The sequence below is a fragment of the Brachionichthys hirsutus genome, chromosome 11 (genome assembly GCF_040956055.1).
Source record: "Brachionichthys hirsutus isolate HB-005 chromosome 11, CSIRO-AGI_Bhir_v1, whole genome shotgun sequence".
NCBI classification, from domain to species: Eukaryota; Metazoa; Chordata; class Actinopteri; order Lophiiformes; family Brachionichthyidae; genus Brachionichthys; species Brachionichthys hirsutus.
In genome coordinates, this window is record NC_090907.1 from 526893 (window position 1) to 548946 (window position 22054).

Sequence of the window (22054 nt, forward strand, 5' to 3'; positions counted from 1 at the left end):
AGCGCTGCCTTCAAGCGCCGTGGGACACTTCAGCGCTGCCTTCAAGCACCGTGGGACACTTCAGCGCTGCCTTCCAGCACCGTGGGACACTTCAGCGCTGCCTTCAAGCGCCGTGGGACACTTCAGCGCTGCCTTCAAGCGCCGTGGGACACTTCAGCGCTGCCTTCAAGCGCCGCGGGACACTTCAGCGCTGCCTTCAAGCGCCGTGGGACACTTCAGCGCTGCCTTCAAGCGCCGTGGGACACTTCAGCGCTGCCTTCCAGCGCCGTGGGACACTTCAGCGCTGCCTTCAAGCGCCGGGGGACACTTCAGCGCTGCCTTCAAGCGCCGTGGGACACTTCAGCGCTGCCTTCAAGCGCCGTGGGACACTTCAGCGCTGCCTTCAAGCGCCGGGGGACACTTCAGCGCTGCCTTCAAGCGCCGTGGGACACTTCAGCGCTGCCTTCAAGCGCCGTGGGACACTTCAGCGCTGCCTTCCAGCACCGTGGGACACTTCAGCGCTGCGTCACAAACATTCTGAGCTCCGTGTCATGAGATCAGGCCTGTCCACGTCACCGCGAGGATTTACACGGCCTCCAGAACCGGTTCTATGACCCGAGAACCCCTGTAAAAAACCTGACTTGTGACACTAGAGAACCTAATCACAGCGGTTCTGTGTAGAACCCAAACCCCTACAGACCGGACCGCTACGTCTGTTTCAGTTGAAATAGCTCGAAAGGTCTCAATTATTTGGGATACTGAGAAAATGATCCAGAAAATGACTTCTTCTTCTTTAACTTCCTGAAATGTCGTGGGTTCTGTTCTGGTCACCGCCCCGATCAGAACCCCAGAACCCCTCGGCAGTGATGACGGCGGTATTTCCGAGCATTCCAGATACAATTGAATGCAGCACGTGCTGCTGAACTCCGGAGAGGAGAAACGACGCGCGTCCTCGCGTCTTCTGACGTCACGTGTTTAAAGATATCTGTGGATTACAGATTAGCGACGGTCAAGTCGCTCATAAATAATAATCCCCAGAATAAACCCGCGAGTCGGCGTCAGCAGGAAGGACCGTTACGTCCCACGGTTCGGCCTAAAAACAGGCACCGGATTAGCGCTGCTGCTGACCCGGCATGTAGCGAACCACCGCCCCGGGCTGCAGCCCGCCTCTCACGGCTGGACCGTTCACGGAAAGGGCGGGGCTTTCCAGCGGGCCTGATACCGTTGGGTTAGAAGCTGCTAGCAGCGTTAGCTCAGACCCAAGCCTGACGTCACGGCTGGAGGCAGAAACGTGAAAACGCGAATTTTATTTGTTTAAACCTTTGAAACTAGAAACATAGAGTCCGTTAGTTCGGTAAGGACGGAAAGGGAGCGGGAACGGGGCAGCGGCGGACATTAGCCCGCCGTAAACCGCTGCTCGGTCCGTTTAAATGGCGGCGCCGTTAGTCGACGGGCATACGGTCGATGCCCCGGTGACGGCCCTACAGGGTCCGGTGAACCGGGAGCACCGGGAGCACCGAGACCCACCAGGGAGCCCATTCCATTCAGATTCTGTAAAATGTCCTCACCGTGCGCGTGAATGATGCGTGCCGGATCACGCAGCCGCGCGTGCGCTTTCGGAAAGTATTTCAATGAATGAGACTTTGACAATAAGTTGTCCAAATGTAAAGACCGTCTTAAATGGTGTAGGACCCCCCCCCCCCCCCGGCTGAATGAAAACAGACCCCCCCCCCCCCGCGGTAAAGTCCGTTACCGGAGCCCGCCGTGTTTACCTTGCTGCGGATCTGGCCCGACGTCGATACCTTCCGGATGAGTTTCTGCGGGGTTCCGGGCTCCTGCTCCGGCTCGCTGTCCGACGACTCGTCCGGGCACCGGACCGCGATACACTCCGGTACCCCTGCCTCCGCCATCCTGCCGTCAGACCCCCGTGGAGGACGAGGGGAGGGAGCGCCCCCTGGCGGTGGACACCAACCAACACACAGGAGGAGAGTAGCGCTTACTGCCCTCTGGTGGTCAAAGGCGGGATAAATACCCCGCACACACACAACCATATGTTTCATGTGGGTTACAGACAGCAGCAGTTTACCTTCATCCAATCAGGTTCTAGATCTCCAGTTCAGCAGCTTCTGAGGATGCTGACAGGTTCACAGGTTCTGGATCAGGCTCCACCCACAGGTTCTGAATCAGGCTCCACCCACAGGTTCTTTCTCTCTGTCTGGTCCAGATACAGTTACGCACAGCTGATGCTGATTGGCTGAGGTCAAAGTAAAGCGCAGTGGAAACAGGGTCAGCGGATGGGTGGAGCCGCCCGGTCCGATGTATTGACTGGGATCGGGTTTCACCTCAGGTAATGTTTTTAGAGACCGTGGATGCAACACACACCGTTCTAGTTTGTTAACCTTTAAATCCCCGGGTGATTAAAAGAAGCTGGGGGGGGGGGGCAGTGTACCTGTCCAGGTGCCCTGGAGGTAGGCTGGCCCAACCCCCCCTCATCCAGTGCCCTCTCCATGCATGTACAGACGAGCTGGTGCTCCTGATGTGTCTGTATCACCTGAGTCAAGTGGGCGTGGCACCTGGCTCAGGTGCCCCATATGGCCACATGAAGGCTCCCATCCCAGTTCCCAGGACATGTCGCATCTGTGGTTTGTTTAGTGAGGGATCCGATGACGGCCCCCAATCGGATGAGCCGGTTGGTCCAGAGACCAGATCACAGTTACAGGTGGACATTAAAAGGACGGCCCCCGAAGACCTGATAAGGTCACCCATGAGGTGGAACCAAATCCACCTGGATCCTCTTCAGGAACGTTTGAAGCTCGAACCCAACCTGGCGTCTCCACTAACGTGAGGCGGGACCATCAATGGACACCGACCCCCAAGTCCTAAAGGAGGACAGGCCACCAGACCAGGACCCGGCAGTCCACCTCCATCTGAGGGACCCGCCCACACGTCCACAGTCTGAAGGTTAGAGATCAACCTGGAACCGTCCCAACCCATCCTCGTCCTCGGTCTCAGGTTGTCTAACCCGACCGGAGCGCTCACCTGTGGCTGCGTACACCTGAGTGAGACACACCCACTGCGTGGTGAATGGCTGTGTCATGTGACACCTGTGTGTATTATTGTAATGAGGTCACACCAACACAGTCCTACTTCCCATCAGCAAAGACAAAGACACACGCACACACCCGTACCTGTCCGGGCGGAGTTGCAGGTGGGCGGGGCCCAGGTGTTTTATTAGCAGCTAACGGGTCCATGCAGGTAACTCCGGAGACTTCAGAGGTTGGAGACGCGTCACAGAATGGCCGCTCTGGTGAGTGCGTTAGCTAGCGCGCTAAACGGCGACAGCTTCGATAATCAATCACACGACCAGCACTGACATGCGTTGTAGTATCGATAGTATTGATTACTGATTGGGTTTTAGTTATTGGGACTCTGGACTGGAACAGAATTCAAACATATCCGTTCGTGTAACGATAGAAACGGAACATCGAATATCAATCGATCAATATTCAGTGAAGTTTTAGACCAGCGGCTGCTGATGACCATAAATAACGTCATTGATTTTATGTTCTGTGTTTTCCTAAATATAATATTACATTTATATAAATGTTAGACATACAGATGAGCTCATTGTTGTTTAGAGGAATGATGTCATCGCCGGGGCTGATGGGAACTGGTTAAAGGGTTAAACATGTCCGGCCGGCCCGTCTCTCTTCAGACCATGCCAACTCTTCACCTCCTGCTGATGGTGGCGTCCATCCTTGTCGTCATGGCGATGCCCGAGCCCCCACCTGTAACCGCTACTACTCCAGGCACCTACCCAGAAATACTTAAACGCAACTTTTACCCCGACGGAGACAACATGACGTACCCCGGGGACATGGGGACGTCCTGCCAGATGCTGATGAACAACTTCCCCCTGGGAGAGTTCCTGGGGGCATGTATGTGCGCCAAGTGCCCCAGAACCCCGGGTCCCAAAGGGGACCGAGGAGACCGGGGACTGACAGGTACAACACTATGTAACAGGTGTAACCACAGGTGCAACAACAGGTATAACAACAAGTATATCAAGGTTAACCACAGGTATAACAACAGGTGCAACAACAGGTGTAACAACAAGTATAACAAGGTTAGCCACAGGTATAACAACAGGTATAACCACAGGTATAACAACAGGTGCAACAACAGGTGTAACAACAAGTATAAAAAGGTTAACCACAGGTATAACAACAGGCATAACCACAGGTGTAACAACAGGTATAACAACAGGTGTAACAACAGGTATAACAACAGGCATAACCACAGGTGTAACAACAGGTATAACCGAAGGCGTGGTTCTCTTTGGGTCTTCTGGTGACTGTAATGAAGGCCCAGTTGGGGGGTGTTCTGAACGTGTTTCGTCTCCTGTCCTCCTGGAGTCGGGGGTACATTTTGGGCCTGGTGGTGTTGGATCCTGATGACCCTAGTAGGCATTTCAGAGTGGGACAGTCAGACTGTGGGTATTGGCCCGCTTGGGGGTGGGGGGGGGGGGGGGGGGTTCCTGTAGTGATCCTCCGTCGATGCTTCCACCTCCTGGGTTTGGATTTTTGACCCAGGTGTTGTCCACGCACCTGAACCAGTGGCTTGTGGTCGGTCCACTGGAGGAGGTCGGGGCTTTGTGTCCTACATCGCCCCCGTGTGGATGATGACCTCAGCGCTGATCAGCAGAGGCACGCTTCAATAAAGGAAATTGCATCACTCCTCCCTTATGTTTTTTTTAACCATGGTAATTGTTTGATTGACTTTTTATTTCGAATCCAATATTTGAACCTTTTTGGCATTTCTTGGACTCGGTTAATTTGATCTTTTATTTCAGTGTCAGCTGAAATTAAAGTTATATTAGGGGGATAAAATAAGGGCATTGAAAATAAAGTGAACTTCAACTGAAAGATAACTGCGTAAATCTCTGTCCCGGACAGGTAGTCCAGGTAGTCCCGGAAGAAGAGGGATGACTGGGTTCAGAGGTCGTCCTGGATTTGTGGGCATGCAGGGGATCAAAGGTAAGACGCTTCCCATCATCCTCTGCTCTGATACCTCCGTGTGCGCCGCTACCGCTGACTGTGTCGGTGTGTTACCCCGCAGGACAGAAAGGAGACGAGGGGGAGAAGGGAGAACGAGGACTCCCAGGTCTGATGGGACCCAAAGGGGGCCAAGGCTACAAAGGTTGGCAGCTAAGCAGGTTTCAGGTTTTGTGAAGTTATGGGATCTCAGTTCCAGCTTTTATTCTGGATTTTGATTTCTGTCTCTAGGTGCTAAAGGTGAGCGAGGTTATGAGGGCCGCGCAGGTGAGGAAGGTCCAAAAGGAGATGATGGCGTCTGTCTGGATGCTTGCGAATCAAAACTCGGTACACCTGGACCACAAGGTCTGCCTGGGCCTACAGGACCTAGAGGTCTGCCTGGACTCACAGGGCCATTGGGTCCCACTGGCATGAAGGGTGACCTGGGTGCTATGGGTGATTATGGTGTCCCTGGACCTGTTGGTGAGAAAGGAGATATAGGGCCCCAGGGGGAGTGTAACTGCACAGATGGAGTAGATGGGATGCTGGGGCAGAAGGGCAACAAAGGAGAAATGGGGCAGAAAGGAGAGATGGGGCTCACAGGGCAGTCGGGGCAACTGGGAGATAAAGGAGACATGGGGGAAATGGGGACGATGGGTCTTCCTGGTCCCTGCATGCCCCTCATTCAGTCATCCTTTTCTGCACGGCTGAGAGACAGCTACCCTCTGCCCAACAAACCCGTGGATTTCCCTAACGTCCTCTCCAACATCCAGGGGAGTTACGACCCCATCACGGGCGTCTACACTTCCCCGATCACCGGCACCTACGTCTTCAACTACCACCTCACTGCCTACGGAAAAGACCTCAAAGTCGGTCTGTTTTCGAATTCTGGACAAATTGTCAATACCACAGCGAAAGACCCGGGAATGACGTCGCAGTCCGTCGTCCTCCACCTGTACCAGTGGGAGAGGGTGTGGATCGAGGTGAAGGACGTGGCAAACAACGGCATGTACGCAGGGCTCGAGTACAGCAGCACCTTCTCCGGCTTCCTGCTCTACCCGGATACATGTGACACGCCCTTAGCTAACGTCGGGTAGCGGTTCTGATTACGCCTGGGGCAACTGAGTTAATGAGCATTAACGGCCACGGGACATCTAGCGGTGGAGGATCCAATTAGCTTACATCGACGGGAGGCTATTTAGAACAGAGGTACACGCTTTTCTTACAACTGTCTTACACCAATCAACCGAAACTGAGTCGAGTCCAAACCGCAGATGATTGGGGGACCCGACGAGTTAATAACCGGCCAACCCGAACCAGGACTCTCCTGATCACGTCCCCCTTTCACCTGGAGCAAATGAAACGGAGGATCAACGATTGCGCCGCTGAAGGTGGTCCAACGTGACTTTTTTGTTTAGTCCAGGTGAATCGGGTCTTTAATCGTTTTATTCTCCACGCCGCCACCTTTGACCTTTGACCGGACCCTGTAGCAGGATTCCCTTTGCATTCTGGGAAAGCGATTAGTGACAACAGCTGCTTGTAGCCAGCTGGCGGCTGAATCAAGGTCCGACCTGGATTGGCTCGTCATTTCTAACCAATGGGAGGACAGAACAGGGTTTCCACTACTTTCACCAATACTCTTGTGAGTAAAAAAATGTGGTACCTTTTGAGGTGATATTTGATTGACTTTTGCACGTGGCACTGCTTCAGCCAATCGCTACACTCCAGCTCACCTGTAGGTCCTCAGGTGCCAATCGCACGTTAGCTTCCTCGCTCTGTTTGGACCAACGAAACGTTTAGCCGCCGACGAAGCTGCCTTGTGAGGACACGTTCGTGATCCTCTTGCTCTCCTTTATTTTTCTGTAATCGATACAGACGTGTAGTTTTACTGTTACTCGAGACGCGACCCCATCGCCTCCTCTGTTAACCCGCTGTAACAACACCCCGCGGCGTTAGCGTGACTGTTGGCTTTATCTCGGACCGGTTTGAGTCCAGACTTTGTTGAGGGGCGTGATAGCTAACCTCTTTAGGGACATTGTCTCAGCTGTGTCGGATTTCCAGACACATCCCTGCTGTCCAACAGAAGGACAAAGCCTACCTGAGCCACCAGGTGTGCTGGGACAGCAGCGAGCCAACCACAGCTACCCTTACACACAAACAATGCGGCTTGAAATCGACCACACCCAATTTGTCTTCCTGCTGCCATCTGAGGAGACGCTAGCGTGAGACCGGAGACATCGTCTTTTGGCCTTTGAGAGGTCGGAGGTCATTAGCACGATTAGCACGATTAGCAGACATCCAACCAGAGCTAAATAAATGATTGTCCTTTCATGCAGAGCAAGACTTACATTTTGAAGCATCAACCAATGGGATGAGTTCTGATCACGTTAGCCCAGCAGGCTAGCTAGCCTCACAGGGCAGAGGCTAACAGGGTGTGGTCTGAAGAGTTTTCTTTTTTGAGTGACATTTCTAGTAGTTTATCGTGTCGGTGAAATAGAGCTGATTCCTAATGAGGTCATTTGTATCTCAAATTATTGATAATCAATATTGACATGAAATAATAATCTGACACCAATGATATAACAACTCAAAATAAAACTATTCTTGCTTCGAGACAGTTTCTTATTCAAATCTTCTCCCATCATCACATTGCTGGACGAACACCTGAGGACAGGTGAGCTCACAGGAACAGGAAACGCCTCCAGGAAGGTTGGAGCCGATGTCCACCTGACGGACGACGTGTAGGCCCGCCCCCCTCCGTTCAGCTCGCTTCAGTGGAGTGAACGCATCACAATCAATAACATCACCGATGGGCAGATAATTGATCTTTCATTTGATATCAGCTGATCATTCACCTGTTCCTCACCTGAACTGAAGCTTTCCTCTTTGACACGCCTCGTCTTCATTTAAACAAATGTCTTCACCTCATTTATCAAGAAATCATATTTACATCCAAACAAACACTCCTCCATGTTCAAGCTACTTTATTAGCAGAGGGGCAGCAGCGCCTCTACAGGCAGCGGCCGGAACTACAACACCACATGCGGTTGTCCTGAAGGGGGCGCTACAGGGAACATCACACGGTCATAAACCACGACGAGCCACCGGTCAAACGCGAAGCACTGTCTGCGGCGGCCATCTTTGTAGTTCACGCCTCTGCTGGAGACTCGTCGTCGTCCCCGTAGACCACGCCCTTCAGGTAGGCTCGTTTGAAGTCCTCGAACACCATGTCATCAGGCTCACTGCAGGACACACAGGGGGAGGGGCGTGGTAGCCCCGCCCACATCACTGCTAATGGTGGCCATGTTGGAAGTCCTGAGATCAGCGATCAGATGCTATTGATCAGCAATCGGGCGCTATGGATCGGCGATCGGGCGTTACGGATCGGCGATCGGGCGCTACGGATCAGCGATCGGGCGTTACGGATCAGCGATCGGGCGTTATGGATCGGCGATCGGGCGTTACGGATCGGCGATCGGGCGTTACGGATCGGCGATCGGGTGTTATTGATCAGGCATTATGGATCAGCGATCGGGCGTTATGGATCAGCGATCGGGCGTTATGGATCAGCGATCGGGCGTTATGGATCGGCGATCGGGCGTTACGGATCGGCGATCGGGCGCTACGGATCGGCGATCGGGCGTTACGGATCAGCGATCGGGCGTTACGGATCAGCGATCGGGCGTTACGGATCAGCGATCGGGTGTTATTGATCAGGCATTATGGATCGGCGATCGGGCGTTATGGATCGGCGATCGGGCGTTACGGATCAGCGATCGGGCGTTACGGATCAGCGATCGGGTGTTATTGATCAGGCATTATGGATCGGCGATCGGGTGTTATGGATCGCTGGTCTTACCTGTCTTTGGCTGAAGTTCAGGAAGCATGAAAGAAACCAGAAACAGGTTAAAGTTCAGTTCGGACAGGAATAAAAATATTTCTATGATCTTTGTGTTTTCGTTTGGTTTAAAAAGCCACTATTGATTCTTCATTATTGATCATCAGGTCTGATGGAAGAGGATGACATGTTTACAGTCCCTCCCTTTGAAAGTCACGTTTGTTTGTTTGTTTGTTTCCAGTCAAACACCGAACTGGAGGCGGGTCGGTACCTGGTTCAGGTCTAGGATGCATCAGCTTGAAGGGAAGCTCCAGAGACACCTCACTGTAACACACACACACACGCACGCACGCACACACACGTGCACACACACACAGCTCAGACTGACGTCGGTCCACACGGTCTGATGCACCTGCTGGTTCTTACCTGGATCCGATCGTCCTATCAGGACGCGAGCAGTGGAAACAAAGTCAGTCAGTTTCTATTGGTTCACGCTTCATCGTCACTGTGATGTCACTGTGATGTCACAGCCATATTAAAGACACATCTAATCCAGATTAGACACTGATGGTGATGTCACTGGGTCACGTTGTCCAATCATCGTCCACCAGCTTGTAAAACATTCTGGATCCGCATCCGGATCCGCACCAGGATCTCTAGAGAACCTTTATTAGAATGGAGTCTCACTCACCCAGCAGCGATCATCCTGACCACGAGCTTGTAGGAGACGAGCATCCCCTGCACCTCCTTCAGCACCTCCTGCTTCACGCTACCAACACAGCCAGGAGTTAGTCTGGTCCATCCCACCACCATCCCTCCACCATCCATCCACCATCCATCCATCCGTCCATCCATCCCTCCTCCGAACCGGTTCTAGCAGGATCAGTCAGTCAACGTTCCGGACGCTAAGCTAACAGGAAGCTAATGGCAGCAGCTCCGTTCCGTATGTCAGTAGATCGTCTGCACAGCAGTGAAATGGACAGGGAAGGACAAGGAGCATCAGGAGGTGTCTCCGTGTGTCTCACATGCTGGAGGAGGCCAGGTTAGTGTCCTCATGTTTGAGGCGTCCATCCAGGGCCAGCCCCCTCCTGTCCTTGTTGTGAGCCAGCAGAGGGTACAGGGTGTAGTCCTTCTTCAGGCTGGTACCAGCGGGGACAGCGTCCCTGAACACAGAGACAACTGGACTTGAGCGGAGGCTCGCCCCAGAGGGACATCGGTGGCGAGGGACACTCACTGCGTCTCTTCTTTGGCCACGGACTTGACGTATTTGTCGTTGGAGTACAGAACCACGTTGGTCACCTGCTCGACTGGAGGCAGACGTTAGCGTTAGCTCACAGGAAGTAACGCCTTCCCGAACGACAGGAAGTGCGAGCTCACCTGACACGCTGATGTCTTTGATGTTCCTGCTGGACGAGTTGGTGATTTCCACGTTCACTGGGACGGGCTCCCCGTGGTAGAACGTCTGTAGACAGAGACGAGGACGACCGGGATGATTGTCGCCACCAATTTAGCATTCCATGTTAAAAACTTCAAAAGGACGACGCGAGAGAGGACGTCCGGCCGGCCCACCTCCTTGGACAGACTCAGCTTGACGTGCAGAGGCCTCTCAGACATCAGGAACTCAAAGGTGGTTTCTGCTACTGGGACCAGTTTGGTGTCGTCCGGACTGAACTGGATCTTACGGATGGCGAGACGGACGGAACTCCTGATGGGACGTAAGGCTACGTGTCAAACATTCTGTCGAACCAGCTGAACCAGGTCCAGAGGTCTCCGCGGTCTCACTGTTTGTCCATCCTGTCGTTTTGGGTCTCGCCGCAGAACGCCTTCACCTCGAACTCAACGGCACATTTCTGTCAACGAAAACAACGACAGTCGTGCGATGAGGACCGTTAGGGTCTACGTAAACTACGCTAAGCTACAGCGCTACGGGGTCTGTTCTGTTCTGTCATTGGCTGGGATGGACGTGGAGACGATGATGTCATCACGCCTTACCTTTCCCTCATCCGACGGTCCGGGCTGGAGCGCGACGGAGCACGGAAGATTGTCCGGAAACTGAAACACAAGCACAGACTCTGGTTCTGAGGATCCAGAGGAGCCCCCCCCCCCCCAGGAGGCTATGAGTTCCGTCTCACCTCAAAGAAGAAGGGGAAGGCGTTGTCCCCCAGCTTCCGGAGCAGTTTCTGTTGGATCTTGTTGTGGGTGAGCTTCTCTTTGTCCTGCAGCTCGGGGTAAACCTGCCGGGTGACCAGGAACAGGTCCCTCCTGAAGGCCACGCCCATCACATCCATGTCCTGGCGGCCATACCGGAACGTGCAGGAGAGCATCACATAAACTGAAGACACAGAGACAGACACAGAGACGGTACGGTGAACGCTCACGTTCAGGAAACACAGCTGATGTTCTACGAAGAACCAGAGAGGTTTAAAGCCTTCATCGGTGAGACACCTATTCATCGGCTTGCTGCTAAGCTAATTGGTAACCCTACCCCAGACTTAATGCGAGTATAATGGTTTATACCCTAGACTTTATGCTAGGCTAATGGTTTATACCCTAGACTTTATGCTAGGCTAATTGGTAACCCTACCCTAGACTTTATGCTAGACTAATGGTTTATACCCTAGACTTTATGCTAGGCTAATGGTTTATACCCTAGACTTTATGCTAGGCTAATTGGTAACCCTACCCTAGACTTAATGCTAGGCTAATGGTTAACTATCTATACTTTATTTAGCAAGCCACGGTTTCTCTCCAAAGAAAAGCTATTTTTTCCCCCACGTCCTGCCTATCGTCGTCAGTAGTGACCTGCTAGCAAACTGTCCAAACAGGAAGTTGTTCCTAAAGGTTAAAGGGCAGAGACAGCTGCAGTTTCGCGGATCAGTTACCCCAGCAACCCTGTCTCATATTGATATCCTTTGTCTGAGGACGAGCGATGACATCATCACGTAGCTGAGCGCAGCGAGCTCATTTGCATACTGACCTTTCCTTCCTTTGAGCTGCAGCGGGTCGATCACAATCACGCCATCTAAAGACAAACACAGCCGTCCCCTTCAGGTTAAACCCCTTCCGTTTGTTCAGAATCAACGAATCAGAATCTTCTGTGTGCGGATCATAAACGAGGCCCTGTGATTGGTCCTTAGTGGATCTGATCCTCCACGGCGTGGACTCACCAACTGGATGCACGAAGTCACAGTGGTCCACAAAGTCCCTCTTGGCCATGTACACCATCACCTGAAACACAGGGGTCACAGGTCAGGGCCCCGAGGGACCGTCACCTCACCCCCCAAGGTCTTCCAGAAGTCACATGACTTACGGACTTATCGCGAGACACTTTCTTGAAGACAACCCGTTTAGGACTCATGGTGATCGACTGATGTCCCAACCTGCAGATAAGATGAAATGAGTGTCCTTATTAGCAGCACGGTTAGCACAGCATCGCCACCTGGAGGCAGCAGGAAGAGATTGAACCATCGACCAACCGGGACCGCCTCAACGTGCATGGATTTAAGCTGCAGTGCATCGTGGGTAAGTGTCAGCTGGCATCAGCGCCCTCACTGGACCAGTCCTCCTCCTGCTGGGTGTTGATTGGACAGAGGGTCCACCAGGGACCACAGACCTGTCCTTCAGTGAGACACCTGGTTTATCAAGAACCTTATTGTCTCGTCTCGGTGCAGGAGTCGGACGCACCCCAGATTTCACGAGATTTCTGCTCCGACTTTTCAGAATTACCGGAAGTTCTAAAAACAGGAATAACGGAAACCGTCAAACTGTCCCTCCTTCTCTACCCAGCCCGTCCAGACAGACGGCCCCCCACCGAGTCTTGGGCTCTGTCCAAGGTTTCTGCCTGTTAAAGGTTGGGTTCTGTCTTTCCCTGCCTTGAGATGACTTCCTGTTATGATCTGTCGCCATAGAAACGGCAGACTACAGGTAGAGTCGAGACTTTCAATCCCTTCATCAAACAATAAAGGAAAAAGAAACTGACCTGAGAGCAGCGACGAGCGTCGAGCCGGAGGACAGGATCCCGTCTGCTGGTCGGAGCGGGAGATTATCGCGTCCTCGGCGTCAGCATGCTGATCATTAGACGATAATCCTCATCGGAAAACGTCCCTCACTGAGGCTTAGAGGACAACTCTGAGACGTCCCTCACTGAGGCTTAGAGGACAACTCTGAGACGTCCCTCACCGAAGCTCAGGGGACAACTCTGAGATGTCCCTCACTGAGGCTTAGAGGACAACTCTGAGACGTCCCTCACTGAAGCTCAGGGGACAACTCTGAAACGTCCCTCACTGAGGCTTAGAGGACAACTCTGAGACGTCCCTCACTGAAGCTCAGGGGACAACTCTGAAACGTCCCTCACCGAAGCTTAGAGGACAACTCTGTGCTGCACGTTTAAATTGTCCAAGACGAGATCAATCTGAAGGACTGCTGTTGACAGTAAATGTCCAACAGACCGAGCCCATCAATACTTCTGTCCCGTTTCCCCTCCGGCGTTTGGTTTCACCAGATGAAACTGATGGATCCGATCAATCGATTGGGACGGCTCCATGAGCTGCTGGACATGGATCGTCCAAATGAGACACGCTGAGCCGATAAGACGCGTCAGCCAGACTCAGCAGAGAGAGACAGACTGCTGAGTCTGGACTACATTATATAAACCTGCAGGACTACAGGAAGTACTGCAGGAAGTACTGCAGGAAGTACTGCAGGAAGTACTGCAGGGAGTACTGCAGGGAGGACTGCAGGACTACAGGAAGTACTGCAGGAAGTACTGCAGGGAGGACTGCAGGAAGTACTGCAGGGAGGACTGCAGGAAGTACTGCAGGGAGGACTGCAGGGAGTACTGCAGGAAGGACTACCTGCAGGACTACAGGAAGTACTGCAGAAAGGACTGCGGGTAGTACTACAGGAAGTACTGCAGGAAGTACCACAGGAAGGACTACAGGAAGTACTGCTACCTACTTCCCTCACCGGCGTGTCAGACAGGAAGTAAACCGTTTACCTTCACAGGTAGGTATGACGGGACGACAGTCATTTTATTGTGGTTGCACACGCACGCACACACACACACACACATTAGTGCTCCATCTTCATCATCATCATCATCATCGCGATCTGCTGAAGCCTTCATCGCCTCCTCGTCTTCCTCCGGCTGGACGACGTTTAAAACAGTTTCTAAAACCTGAACCGCGCTGGTGTTCAGATCCGTAGCTCCTCCCCCTCCTCCTCCTCAGCCAATCACACGTCGGACCAGAGGATGGCCTTGCTGCCTTTCTCCACGCTGGCGACGTACGTCCCCGACGGCGACCAGGACACGGAGTTGATGGCCGAGCTGCAGACGAGAGACAGACACGCCCTTCAGACCCCGGGGACGGCTGGAGGACGCAACGGGGTCCTCGGCGCCGGTCCTACTTGTGGTTCCGGTCCAGCGTTCGCTCGACCTTCCCCGTCAGGACGTTCCAGATGTACAGCACGCCATCGGCGGAGCCGCCGGCCACGTAGCTGGCGTCCGGACTGAACCACAGAGACGCGAGACGGGGGGGTCAGGGGGGGGGTCATGTTGCCACGGAGACAGACTCAGGAAACATGCATGACGGCATGCGCGATGAAGAGGAGCCCAAACAACCGGCATTGAAAGCGTTCATGTGGAGCAGGAAGTGAAGCAGGAAGTGAAGCAGGAAGTGAAGGACAAGCAGTGCCGCGATTGGCCGGGACTCACCTGTAGGTGACTCGGGTCCAGTCGGCGCCACACTTGAAACCTTGAGCACTGAACAAACGGGTATTAGAGGGGAGCGTGTTGCTGCCGGCCCCGCCCCCCCGGCCCCGGCCCCGCCCTCACCTGAACGTCTGTCTGACGGCGTTGGTCCGCAGGTCGACGACCTTCACCAGGTCGTCTCTGGAGCAGGTGAGCAGCTCGGTGCGGTCGTGGTTCAGGTCCAGAGAGGTCACCCTCCCCAGCAGCTCCAGCTCCCGCACGACGCTCTCCGCCCTGACGGAGGACGCTGGTCACTAAAGCCCCGCCCCTCACCTGATGCAGGTAATCAGACCGCCGCCCACCGACCTGATGTCCCAGAAGCGGACCTTCTTGTCGAAGTGTCCGCTCATGACGCACTGCTCCGTGCACACGATGTCGTTACAGCTGGAGCCGGTGAACACCGTCTTCATACCTGCACAGGTGAGAGGGCGGCCGATGAGCAGCCAATCAGCAGCGAGGCGAGCTCGGGCGCCCTCGCCCACGTACAGACTTTGCTGCGGAGGTCCCAGAGTTTGAGGGTGCGGTCGTAGCTCCCCGAGACGATCCGGGCGTTGTCCAATAGGAAGCGAGCTGACAGCACCTTCCCGCTGTGGCCCGTCAAGGTGTGCTGGAGGACACAGACAGGCATCACCTGAAATAAGCTCCGCCTCTCTGCGGTCTCAGAAGGAAAAGAGATCAGCACTCAGGCCCCGCCTCCGCAGCCCGGCTCTCTGTACGGACTCTGGACGCTGTGATGTCACTTCCTGTCTGTCAGCAGCTCCTGGTCCATCAGTGCTGCCCTAGAGCATGATGGGAGCAGAGAGGAGGTGCTACGGGGGCCGCCGGGGGTCGCCGGGTTCAGACCTTTTACATCACCGACCACAAAAGAGCGACAACTGTGATGTCACTTCCTGAACAGCGGGCCAATCAGGAAGAGGACTCACCCTCAGCCGGTAGTCGTCCACCGTCCAGATCCGACTGGCGAAGTCGTTGGATGCAGCCAGCAGGTAGGAGCCCTGAAACAAACACACCAAACACCTGTCTGGCGATAGTACGGCAACTCAGGTGATCAAAAAGGTCAATCAGAGAACAAGACGTTTGGGCAGAATGTCTCCTTTTGTCTCCGGACGCTTGCTGGAGCCTCGTTCAGCCCCTCTTTGACTATGCTAGCACCTCCTGGTACTCCAACATCAAAGTGTCCCTGAAAACCAGGCTCCAAACCTCCCAAAACAAACTGATTCGCTACTCCTCAATCTGGGGCCCATGACCCACCTTCTTCCTGGACATTTTGCTAGCCTAAAATGGCTCAGGGTAGAAGACAGGGTTAAACAGCTCAAAATGGGATTGGCATTTAAAATAGTCAATGCAGCTCTGCCCTCAGTCCCCTCAATCCCTGCATACCTGAAGAAACACCTCCACAGCCACACCACTAGAGGGAGCTCAAACAACAGCCTGGTTACCCCCTCCTACAGGACTAACATGGGTAAATCATCTTTTTACAATACTGCCCCCTAAGGGTGGAACGGATTGACTCCCGCCCTCAAAACATGCACCTCTTTGACCTCCTTCAAAACGGCCCTAAAAATACACCTTTCAGGGGGACAGAAACGAAGATAGTCATCACGACTCGATAAATACTCAGTGTGTACACTAATAAATACTCAGCGTGTACACTAATAAATACTCAGCGTGTACACTAATAAATACTCAGCGTGTACACTAATAAACACTCAGCGTGTACACTAATAAATACTCAGCGTGTACACTAATAAACACTCAGCGTGTACACTAATAAACACTCAGCGTGTACACTAATAAATACTCAGCGTGTACACTAATAAACACTCAGCGTGTACACTAATAAATACTCAGCGTGTACACGAGACATATACCTTCAGCTCCTTCTGATGGCAGATCGTTTTGACTGTTTTAAAGGGGCGCACACACACACACCCACACACACCCACACACACACACACACACACACACACACACACGCACACACTTACAGCGCTGTCGAAGTCGATGCTGGTGATTCCAGCGTTGCTGCCTGTCAGAGCTCCTTTAGCTTCACAGCGTCCTGAAACACACACACACACACACACATCAGACGGAGTCACACGACCCCCCCCCCCCCCCCCCCCGCAGGTGTTTTCATCCTGAACTCACCAGCAGCCACCTCCCACAGCTTCACCCTGCGGTCCATCCCTCCTGTTGCTAGGAGACGAGAGCCGGGGCTGAACCTCACAGCGTTCACCTCGCCATCGTGGGCGTCCTGAACACACGCACACGCACACACGCACGCGCACGCACGCACGCGCACGCACACGCACACACACAGACACACAGTTAGCCGAGCCCAGCGACCGTCCCACTGAGGACGTCTCTTCATCATGGTCTCAGGTTAACGTTGAGATCAGCTCCTCCCCCTCCCCTCCCCCTCCGCCCGGCGCTCCATCCTGATTGGTCGTGTTGGACGGCATCACAGAGTCCGTAGGCTCTCTGTACGGACTCTGAACACTGTGATGTCACTTCCTGTCTGTCAGCAGCTCCTGGTCCATCGCTGCTGCACTAGAGCATGATGGGAGCAGAGAGGAGGCGCTGCTGGGAGCCAGAGGGCGGCAGGAGAGGATTGTGGGTAATCAGACCTTTTACCGTTCATCATGGACCTGCACACCTGGCTCTGTTCTCAGGTTCTTCACCACCAGGTGAACCTCAGCGCGGTGGAATACTCACAAAGACGTGCAGCGCCGTGGACGGGACCCGGACGTCGGCGCACCCCCCCGAAGGCGCCTCCGTGCGCTCAGGCGACGTGCTGAAGGAGCCGGCGCTCCGACGCCTGCTGAGGAGGAAGAGGAGACGTGAGTCTCCAGCGGCGCCGGCCGACCCGGAGCTCGCCCGGAGCTCGCACGCAGCTAGCACGCAGCTAGCACGCAGCTAGCACGCAGCTACACACCCAAACATGTTGGAGATGGAGTCCAGCAGGCCGGGCGGCGCCGTCGCCGCCGTCTTCTTGCTGCAGACAGGAAGCAGACGTCAGGTTCTCTCAAAATGAATTTCATTCACGACATAAAAACAAGAAAGACGCGTCTCCCCAGTAGAATGTCCTCCCCGTGTCTGTCCCCAGGCCAGCGTCATTCGGGGTTCTAGTGGGAGGACGGACGTGAGCGACAGGCCAGCGCCGTCCTCCGCCGAGGGACGGGACAGCGCCCTCCTCCGCCGAGGGACGGGACAGCGCCGTCCTCCGCCGAGGGACGCTGCAGACTTGCAGGTCTTCACCGACGGGTCCGGTTCCCCTTGAAGACGCCGGACGCTCGTCTCACCTGGAGGTTCTGCCCTGCTGTCTGTTGGGGGACACTTCTCCGCCTCCTTTGCCTCCGTCCTCAGCCAGGACCTCGATGTCGTCGTCCCTGAGGACACAAACAGCGGGTCAGACCCGGCGTCCAGCCCAGCGAGACGGTTCCGGTTCCGGGCCCGGGGGGTACTGACGGGTCGACGGGCAGCGGCTCTTTGGCGGCGTCGGCGAGCTCCTTCTGGAGTTTGGCTTGTCTGCGCCTGAAAGGGCAACGAGGCGGGGTCAGGTGGGTCTGCGGCGCCCCCCCCGGCGCCCCCCGCCCACCTGGTGTCCTTCTCGTTCTCGGCGTTCAGCTTGTTGGCCTCCTGGGCCTTCTCCGCCATCCAGCGGGACACCAGCTCCTGGTTGTCCTCCGTGGTCTTCCTCAGCTTCTCCTCCAGAGCCGAGAAGGTGATCTGCAGGGCGTCGTACTCGTCCTTCAGGGTCTGGTTCGCCGTCTCCAGGTCCTGCAGAGACAACCGGGACATCCATCCGATCACGTCCTGGATAAACACCAGCGTTACCGTAGCAACAAAAATCCTTTTGAGGCTGCTGGTTGAAAAACCAAAGGTGAGGTCTCAGTTTGAAAACTGGAGATCAGCTCCCTCCCCCCCCCCACCCTCCGCCCGGCGCTCCATCCTGATTGGTTGTGTTGGACGTCATCACAGAGTCCGTAGGCTCTCTGTACGGACTCTGAACGCTGTGATGTCACTTCCTGTCTGTCAGCAGCTCCTGGTCCATCGCTGCTGCACTAGAGCATGATGGGAGCAGAGAGGAGGCGCTGCTGGGAGCCAGAGGGCGGCAGGAGAGGATTGTGGGTAATCAGACCTTTTACCGTTCATCATCGACCTTCACCGAGGGGGCGCTAGGGGGTCATCAATAACAGCCAGCAGGGGGCAGCAGTCCCATCTAGAGACGGTTAGCTGTAAACTAGCATGATGCTAAGGAAGTTCAAATTGAGTCGGCTGCTGGCTGTGTTGAGGCTAATGCTGGTTAGAATGCTAAGCTAACAACTGATCCAATCAGCTGATGGATCTGTGTGATGTCATGACGTGGTCCCACCTGTAGGAGGCCCCTCAGCTCCCGACAGTCCCCCTCCAGGACGGAGATCTGCTGCTGGTAGTCCGACATCCTGGGGAGCAAACAATCAATCAATCAATCAATCAATCAATCAATCAATCAGTCAGTCTCCTACCGGCTGAGACCACCGACGCGCACGCGCACGCACACACGCACACACACACACACTGACTTGGCCTCGTTGCTCTGGATCTCTTTGTCCTTCTGCTGGATCTGGTTGTTCAGTTCGATCACGCTCTGAGCCAGCTGCAAGACAAACGGCTCAGGATCAGGCCAGAGACAGGAAGTGACGTCAGAGTCAGAGACAGGAAGTGACGTCAGAGTCAGAGACAGGAAGTGACGCTGGTCAGGCTGTTTCCTGCAGCATCCATCACTTCCCTTTTCTCTACAGGAAGTAACGTCTCTTTCCCAACACTGGTCTCCAGGCTGAAGACGTTACCATAGCAACAGGCCTGGACCGCCGGAACATTTGATCAGCTGACCTCCCCTCGCTTCTTGTGCAGCTCCGTCAACTCCTCCTGATGTTTGATTCTCATCTGAGCCACCTCCTGCTGCAGGGCGTCGCCGCGACTCGCATCTCCCCCCGAGCTGAAACACGGAGGGGGGGCGTGAGGAGGAGAGCGCCCCCCGCAGGCACGCCCCGCAGGCACCCGTGGACGTGGACTCACCTGGACTCGTGTCCTCTCTGGGCGTCGTACTTGTCAGTCTGGTATCTCTCGGACAGAACCGCCTGCAGGTCCGACTTCTCCAGCAGACGATTGTCTGAGACATCGATAGAGCAGATCAAAGCGCGTCGGTTCCGATGGGACCCAGCGCAGATCAAAGCGCGTCGGTTCCGACGGACCCAGCGCAGATCAAAGCGCGTCGGTTCCGAGGGACCCAGCGCAGATCAAAGCGCGTCGGTTCCGACGGACCCAGCGCAGACCAAAGCGCGTCGGTTCCGACGGACCCAGCGCAGATCAAAGCGCGTCGGTTCCGAGGGACCCAGCGCAGATCAAAGCGCGTCGGTTCCGACGGACCCAGCGCAGACCAAAGCGCGTCGGTTCCGACGGATCCAGCGCAGATCAAAGCGCGTCGGTTCCGACGGACCCAGCGCAGATCAAAGCGCGTCGGTTCCGACGGACCCAGCGCAGATCAAAGCGCGTCGGTTCCGATGGGACCCAGCGCAGATCAAAGCGCGTCGGTTCCGACGGACCCAGCGCAGATCAAAGCGCGTCGGTTCCGACGGACCCAGCGCAGATCAAAGCGCGTCGGTTCCGATGGGACCCAGCGCAGATCAAAGCGCATCGGTTCCGACGGACCCAGCGCAGATCAAAGCGCGTCGGTTCCGATGGACTCACATTGCTGGACGATCTCCTCGAAGGTCTGCCTCTGCACCCGGTCTCTGAGCTTCAGCTGCTCCGAGACGTGTCTCTTCCACGTGCACGCCGCCCGCCGCTCCGCCATGACCACCTGGCACCAGACACAGCTCGGAATGTCACCGCCGCCAACGTGACCCAGGGTCTTTCTACAGAACCGAGGTTCTGCTGGACCACAGTCCCAGTCTACGACCCGCTCGCCCTCAGGTTCACGCCGGAAACGGGAGATCTCTGAATTCTGCCTCGATTCAAAGCCCAAGCGGCTGCTGGACCCGGTTCTGACGGTTCCGTCTCATGTTACCGTTGTGACTCGAGTAATCATTAAGTACTCCGTTTGTAACGTTACTCTCTCGGACAAAGCAGGCGACCACGTTTAAACTCGTCTTGCGTTGCTAACAGGAAGCCACGCCGGCTAACGCGCTACAGAAGCGGGCGGACCGACAACGAGGCCCGGTTCCGGTTGCTGCCTCCGTGTCGGTGCTACGGTTCCGGTCCTTTAAAGGCAGGCTTCACACAGAAAGTCCCGGTACACGACACCCGTGACTCAACATGTTAGCATGCTAAGTTAGCCACTAGCTCCAGACGTCCGCCGCGCCGTGAAAAGGGCGGAAATGAAAACTTACAGCATCTAAGTCGGTTCCGGACGGAGGCTCGGTTCCGGTCCGGCTCACCGACAGCCTCGGGAATGTCGTTTCAGGTGTTTCCGGTGTCGAACACTCCACTTTCACTTCTTAGCCGACATCAGCTTCTGCTGCTGCTTCGCTCCGACACAACTCCATTTCGGCTCCGAGGACGCGCTTCCGGATTAGTCGCACGAAGACGACGTCACTTCATACGGAACGCGATGATTTCTTTTCTTTAACTTCAGACAAAAATTAGATTTCCTGATAGTATCTGGACTGTTGAAAAATACTCGTTGATTTCGAAAATAAATTCACTATTTCAAGAAAGAAAAATCAGATTTCGTTTTACAGGCGATTTACGTTTTATAGAAATGACGTCAGAAGTCACGAGGCGTCCTGGTCCGAATTAAAATGTAAGAAAAATGAGGCAAACCCAGGAAATCTTTTTTCATTAGACCTACTGACAAAATGTTTCCTCCTGTAAAATTATGATCAATAACCTTCTCATTTACATATGTACCCTGTTTCCTCTCAGGGGGGCAGAAACGGAGATAGTCATCACGTCTCCCCCTTTTTTGTCCACCTACGTTGTACATATTATGTGTGTGGTTTTATTTTATTGCTATTTTATATCTGTGGAGTAATTTATTATTTATTGTTATTTTGCATCAATTGAGTAATTGAATATTAGTTTTATTTGTATTGTTAAATTTCGATGATTTATGTACGAAGGACTTTCAACGGAAACAAGACCGCAAGGGCTTTTTAGAAATGCTCCTCTTAGACAGGATGTTTGACTGTACTTGTACTGTAATACATGCTACTGTGTGACTGTACTTGTACTGTAATACATGCTACTGTGTGACTGTACTTGTACTGTAATACATGCTACTGTGTGACTGTACTTGTACTGTAATACATGCTACTGTCCTGTATTTGTACTGTAACATTCTATCTAATAAATATATGAATCATCATCTTTTCGAGAGCAGACCTCCACTTCCCTACCCCTGCCTTGCGTCTCCTCTCCCTGTCCTCCCCCTCACTCTCTTCTGTCCCCTCAATGTCCCACGTCTGAGCT

At 54.2% G+C, this 22054-nt stretch overlaps 4 protein-coding genes and 2 non-coding genes across 6 annotated transcripts in view; 1 reads left to right on the forward strand and 5 right to left on the reverse strand.

Moving 5' to 3' along the window:
• The window catches only part of LOC137901332 (diacylglycerol kinase delta), a 17876-nt gene extending 15969 nt beyond the window's left edge, over nucleotides 1-1907 (reverse strand). Inside the window, exon 1 of the mRNA XM_068745352.1 lies at nucleotides 1752-1907. Coding sequence (XP_068601453.1) covers nucleotides 1752-1889 — 138 coding nt within the window. The 5' untranslated portion in view covers nucleotides 1890-1907. The remainder of the gene's footprint in view (nucleotides 1-1751) is intronic.
• A 1760-nt stretch (nucleotides 1908-3667) lies between these two features.
• LOC137901634 (complement C1q and tumor necrosis factor-related protein 9-like) lies at nucleotides 3668-6109 on the forward strand. Its single transcript, XM_068745679.1, has 4 exons — nucleotides 3668-3983; nucleotides 4935-5015; nucleotides 5098-5178; nucleotides 5265-6109. Exons 1-4 carry the CDS (start codon nucleotides 3668-3670, stop codon nucleotides 6107-6109), a joined length of 1323 nt encoding a protein of 440 aa, XP_068601780.1.
• A 1872-nt stretch (nucleotides 6110-7981) lies between these two features.
• Nucleotides 7982-12208, reverse strand: LOC137901342 (S-arrestin-like). Its single transcript, XM_068745363.1, has 14 exons — nucleotides 12161-12208; nucleotides 12018-12078; nucleotides 11828-11872; nucleotides 10983-11182; nucleotides 10843-10902; nucleotides 10633-10700; nucleotides 10420-10555; nucleotides 10228-10312; nucleotides 10085-10157; nucleotides 9876-10013; nucleotides 9542-9619; nucleotides 9277-9291; nucleotides 9105-9174; nucleotides 7982-8250 (listed from the first exon to the last, which is right to left on the reverse strand). Exons 1-14 carry the CDS (start codon nucleotides 12206-12208, stop codon nucleotides 8161-8163), a joined length of 1167 nt encoding a protein of 388 aa, XP_068601464.1. The 3' UTR covers nucleotides 7982-8160.
• Nucleotides 12209-13861: 1653 nt separating this feature from the next.
• Nucleotides 13862-21144, reverse strand: atg16l1 (ATG16 autophagy related 16-like 1 (S. cerevisiae)). The gene is made up of 20 exons (XM_068745358.1): nucleotides 20974-21144; nucleotides 20333-20444; nucleotides 19661-19754; nucleotides 19475-19580; nucleotides 19165-19238; nucleotides 18975-19044; nucleotides 18198-18379; nucleotides 18068-18133; nucleotides 17902-17988; nucleotides 17535-17594; nucleotides 17315-17420; nucleotides 16748-16853; nucleotides 16588-16658; nucleotides 15523-15594; nucleotides 15086-15206; nucleotides 14906-15011; nucleotides 14684-14833; nucleotides 14564-14611; nucleotides 14257-14358; nucleotides 13862-14176 (listed from the first exon to the last, which is right to left on the reverse strand). The coding sequence occupies exons 2-20, from the start codon at nucleotides 20436-20438 to the stop codon at nucleotides 14083-14085; spliced, it is 1821 nt and encodes a 606-aa protein (XP_068601459.1). The 5' UTR covers nucleotides 20439-20444; nucleotides 20974-21144; the 3' UTR covers nucleotides 13862-14082.
• LOC137901871 (small Cajal body-specific RNA 6) lies at nucleotides 16974-17248 on the reverse strand. The gene has a single exon (XR_011105719.1). It is a non-coding gene; the product is annotated as a small Cajal body-specific RNA 6 (non-coding RNA).
• Nucleotides 18487-18762, reverse strand: LOC137901875 (small Cajal body-specific RNA 6). The gene has a single exon (XR_011105723.1). It is a non-coding gene; the product is annotated as a small Cajal body-specific RNA 6 (non-coding RNA).
• Nucleotides 21145-22054: the final 910 nt, after the last annotated feature.